The 5173-nt window shown below is 42.5% G+C and overlaps 1 protein-coding gene across 6 annotated transcripts in view; it reads right to left on the reverse strand.

The window, feature by feature from the left end:
* Positions 1 to 5173, reverse strand: part of baiap2b (BAR/IMD domain containing adaptor protein 2b) — an 82149-nt gene that overhangs the window by 74483 nt on the left and 2493 nt on the right. For 3 of the 6 annotated variants that reach the window (XM_032501852.1, XM_032501849.1, XM_032501854.1), the window contains exon 1: positions 3625 to 3910. The exons of 1 other annotated variant lie outside the window; for it this stretch is intronic. In XM_032501852.1, the coding sequence (XP_032357743.1) occupies positions 3625 to 3699 (75 nt within the window). In that variant the 5' untranslated portion in view covers positions 3700 to 3910. Of the gene's footprint in view, positions 1 to 3624; positions 3912 to 5173 lie in introns of those variants that run through there. 2 more of the 6 variants (XM_032501848.1, XM_032501853.1) reach the window with 1 other exon arrangement.

Below are 5173 nucleotides of genomic sequence, written 5' to 3' on the forward strand. Positions count from 1 at the left end.
ATCCACATTACTGATGAATATTTATCACAAATCTCATTGTGTAAATATTTTGAGGAAGCACCAATAGTCAACCCTACAATGTCAACCTAAAATTTGGATTATTCCCTCTCTCTCCCCCCTTTCATTTCTGAGCTGTCCTATACATTAAAATTAAAAGGTCCCATGGCATGACAATTTCACTTTATGAGGTTTTTTAACATTAATATGAGTTCCCCCAGCCTGCCTATGGTCCCCCAGCGGCTAAAAATAGTGATAGGTGTAAACCGAGCCCTGGGTCTCCTGCTATATATAAAAGAAAAGAGACTTCAGATACAGTATTGGGGGACCACAAAGGTCTATAGGACAGCATTCAAAGAGCCATGGGACTTTTTATACATAAATATATATATATATATATATTTAAAAATATAGCATCTCTAAATAACTTAATTTGCCCGATCAACAGTCCAGAACCCAAAGATCCTCTTTTTAAAATTATATAAAACCAAGAAAAGCGGCAAAATCCTCGCATTGGATGAGCTGGAAACAGAAGGTTTGTCATGTGTGATTGATAAATGACACTCAACTAATCACTTTAGCACTACTTTTCATACAGTAACTGCTTCCTCAGACACCTCAGTCCCAGCCCCCATTCACTTTAGATTCTGTCCACCTTCCTCTGCTCCCTCATCATCATCACCTTCTTCTTCCTCCTTCATCTCCTCCTCCTCCTCCTCCTCCTATTCCTCCCCTTTCCGGGTATTAGCGATCCAAAGAAACCTCCTACAGGTCACAACATCAGGCGCCTCCTCCTTGAGCACCATTGGTCCCTAATTAGAGCCTCATGCTGGTGTTTATGTGCTTTCATGGAGCTTAAAGTCAACCACAATCTGAAAGGACTCCAATCATTTCGTGGTAGACTGTCAAAGTCTCATTTTCAAGTTACAACATCTTGCCTCGGCCGGACTAGGAAACTCCATTTATCTGAACTAGAGCAGCGAGCGTTATTAAAAAAAATAAAAACATAAATAAAAATCAAACCAATTACATCCGTGCTGATATTGAGGTGATATTGCAGGATTGACTATTGCTGTTTTCACAATATATTAACACAATAACAGTTTATATAAATATGTCAGCTTTTTCTGACATATTTCACACTTTTTTTTCCCCCCCAACGTTCTTTTTAACATTTTCTTTTTCAATGTCTTTACAATTAAATGAAAAAAACCAAATTCAATGAACGTAGTGAACTGATCATTTATATTACTTGTGAAGAGCTGTAATGGAACCATCCACATTATATTTTTTTGGACAATTTGGTTACAAGAAACCCAAATTTCAGATATGAAAGCGTTGTTGAAAGCGAGTCAAAATTGACCCGAAGACAACAGGAGGGTTAAATACAATGTTTGATTAATTGATTGATTGATTGATTGATTGATTGATTGATTGATTATGCAGCCTTTAAAAAAACAGAGTATGACAAAGCATGTGTCACATCACGATATCTAAACTGTAGAGTAACACCTCACTGCTCCTCCTGCTCCTCCTCCTCCGAAGAGAAGCTTTGTTGTAGAAATAACAATGGAGGCCCTGAGAACTCGTCACCTTTTGTCTCTCAAGTTTCAACTAGCGCAAGGTGGTAAGTTTAGTCGATGTCTGACGTTTGTCCTTCCTCTGACGGAGTCATCAGCTGCATCCGTCTTCAACTACGGGACCCAGCTCGTTAGAGCTGCGACGATTAATCCATTAACTGTCAACCTTTTGAGTAGGGATTTTTTTTAAGACCACAGTAACTATTCTTTGATTCCAGCTTGTTAAATGTGAATATCTTCTAGTTTCTTCTCTCCTCTGGGACAGTAAAGTGAATATCTTTTGAGTTGTGGACAAACTGAGACATTTGAGGACGTCAACTTGGGCGTTTTGGGGAACACTGATCCACATTTTTCAACATTTTCTGAAATTTTAGAGACCAAACAACTGATTGATTAATCGAGAAAATAACGCCCAGGCATGTCCATTTGAACTGGGAGGAGGCCTCGGGGGAAGACCCAGGACTAGGTGGAAAGATCTCCAACCTGGCCTGGGAACGCCTCGGGATCCCCCAGTCGGAGCTGGTTGATGTGGCTCGGGAAAGGGAAGTTTGGGGTCCCCTACTGGAGCTGCTGCCCCCGAGACCCGATCCCGGATAAGGGGACGAAGATGGATGGATGGAGAAATCATCAACAGATTAATTGACAATGAAAATAATCGTTAGCTGCATCCCTACAGCTTGTAATTCCCATTTGAATTGGGGGGGGGGGCTATAAGGGGGACACGGGGTGGCACAGGGTCCCCCTCAATATCCATTGGGCTAGAGTACTGTCAATCTGACAGTTGTGTTTACCTTTGGATCCCAGTACTGTCACGTGGCTTCCTGTTCTGACAACATTCCCTGCCCTTATCACATGACCATGTTTCCATCGTCTCCATTGACAGACCTTCCTCCACAGCGCTGGGGAGGAGGGTCTGTCTAGTCCATCATATCCAATATTTCCATTATTTGTAAGCAAATACACCCCCCCCCCCCCCCCCCAACAGCAAACTTAGTCACTTTTCCAAGTAGTTTTCCTGCTGAAGGTTCAATAAATCCAAATACAGCAGAGAAGATTTATACAAGTCATTATTACCAACAATAAAGACCCCAAATGAAGATTAATGGGTCCAATGTGGACATATTTTGGGATTCCAAAACCTCTACATGATGTGCTCTCCCTCACACAGGTAACATCAAGGTGGGGGGGGGGGTGGAAGCTTCTCCTCTGCAACGTGGGAGCAACTTGAACTGAACTGCCCCGAGGGAAAGTTGGTCAGTTTGGTCGCAGCAGGAGAAATCTACACGGCACACTTCTGCACCATTAGGGCTGAAAATAACAAGTATTCCCACTGTGGATCAATCTGCGGATTATTTTCTGGATGAATAGATGAGTTGTTTGGTCTATAAAATGTCAGAAAACATCTTGTTTTGTCCACAACTCAAAGATTTTCAGTTTCCTGTCACAGAGGGGAGAATAAACTAGAAACATATTCACATTGGACAAGCTGACGTCACAGAATCTTTGACTCAAACCGATTAATTGATTATCAAAATAGGCAGCGATTAACTTCATAGTTGACAATAATGGATTCATCCATGCAGCTCTGTGCACCATTCCTGCAAAAACAGCATTGGAACAACCAGAGATAGAGGGGAGGATGGGTGCCTCCAGAGTAGTTTAGACAGATCAATGAATCCGTCCACTGCCAGTTCTCAGACTACTGCTCAGTTGATTGAATGCTTGTCTGGCTGTAATTTAACCTGAGAAAGTGATCTGAAGACATCACAACAACCAGTCTCTGGGAGCTGGACTCAAGTGGTCTCGGATGTGATCCAGCATTTTCGAGGAAGAAAGAAAAACCCTCCTGGTGAACTCAATCCTAACAGAACAGGCTGTTCTCACAACACAGGGGCTAAGACACAACAGGGGAAGTCAACTTAAGTTGTCCTTTAATCGGCTGTCCTTTGACCCACCGGAGCCTGTCCCCGTGCAGCAGGTGTCCCTCCGCGGCCGGAGGACGCGTGCTCATCGGCAGGGAAACCAACTACCAAACATGCCTTCTCACCTTGTAGACATTCTCCGTTATACGGTGCACCTCGTCGGTCCGGGACATCCTTGCTGGAGCGTCAGTCACAACCATAAACTAGGGATTCCTTATTTATGTGAGGCTGAGATGGTTTTTCCGAACTGTGGCGGGGGAAAGAGAGAGCGGTGTTTGCGGGGGATCGGGTCTCTGGTCCGCCGGAGACAGAGAGACAGGCTCGTGTGTCCTCGGGATCCCTGCTTTTATAGGAAAGTCCTCCTCTGCGCCCACACCGGCTCCCCACGCAGCCACTTCCAGTCCGGGGCTGTCGGCTGGAGCGCAGAGGCGGACTCACTGCAAGAGGGGCGGTGCTGCCTTCACGGGAGGTGGGAAATATGAAAACATAGGACAAGTTCCTTCAGATATTTCCGTTTCGATGTTTCATACATCAAAAAACATTCATCAAATATTTTTATTAGTTAGTAAAGTTAGGGAATAAATAAACTAAATAAAATATATTTGTATGTTTTAATCTGACACTTCTTAGGTTAAGAAAGAAAAGGTAAACAAAGTATATGAATATAAAATTATGATATGAAGTATACTATTGTGTAGACCTACTATATTAGGTTTTGTACCATTTTTTATTAAAATAAAACATTGTATAGAAAGTTTATGTAAGTCTAAAAATATTTTTCATTGAATATAAATTTAACTATCTATTTTATACATAGCCTAAAAGCCTTAGTAATGTGTATTTAGTGTTTCATAACCACTGGTCCTGAAGAAAGTCAGCATCTATCTATGATTTTTAGGACAGACCATTTTTGGCATCTTCACAAATGCTGTGCAGGGCAAGACATTTGTCAAACGGCTTGAAGTCAGGTTGACGAATATTTGAATTATCCCATTATTTATCACTAATTTTGTCATATTATTTTAAGTTAAACACCAATGATGTGTTCTCTTCTTCCTGCTTCCCTTATTATCGTTGCTTATCAATGAACCCTTACTAACTCCAACAGCAGAATTAGTCACAGATGAACTTTCCTCGGAGTCAGTGAATGCAGCACAGCAGTTTTAAAGAGCCACGCCTCCTCCGCCGTGTCACACGCTGCCCACGCGCCGCCCCTGCTACGTCCATTCAGAAGACCTGACTCAGCACCTCCAGACACATACTGTATATGTATACTATATGGTTATATATCTGTCCAAAATTCAAATATGTTCAAATTCAAATATGTCCAGGATATTCCTAAAGGCAGCTTCCCTCAAACAGGCTCCTGTCGTTCTAGTGGCAGGACGGAGGCTGTAATATAGTATAATAGTAGCCTACCTGTTGTTTTTGATAAATAATACACCATACTGTCCAGCCAGAAGGACTGTTTGTGTTGAGCATGCATCATATTTAATATTCCTGTGATGAGAGATAACGGTGGGCTCTGTATTAGTGTGTGGCTCAGGTTGGGATGAGTGGGATGGAAGAATTAAAGCCTTGGATGGGGGGCTGGGGAATCCCACACATTAAGGGGGGCTTAGATCTCCACCTAGCCTGTTTCAACAGTGTGTGTGTGTGTGTGTGTGGGGGGGG

This window comes from Etheostoma spectabile, chromosome 21 (assembly GCF_008692095.1).
Source record: "Etheostoma spectabile isolate EspeVRDwgs_2016 chromosome 21, UIUC_Espe_1.0, whole genome shotgun sequence".
Taxonomy (NCBI): Eukaryota; Metazoa; Chordata; class Actinopteri; order Perciformes; family Percidae; genus Etheostoma; species Etheostoma spectabile.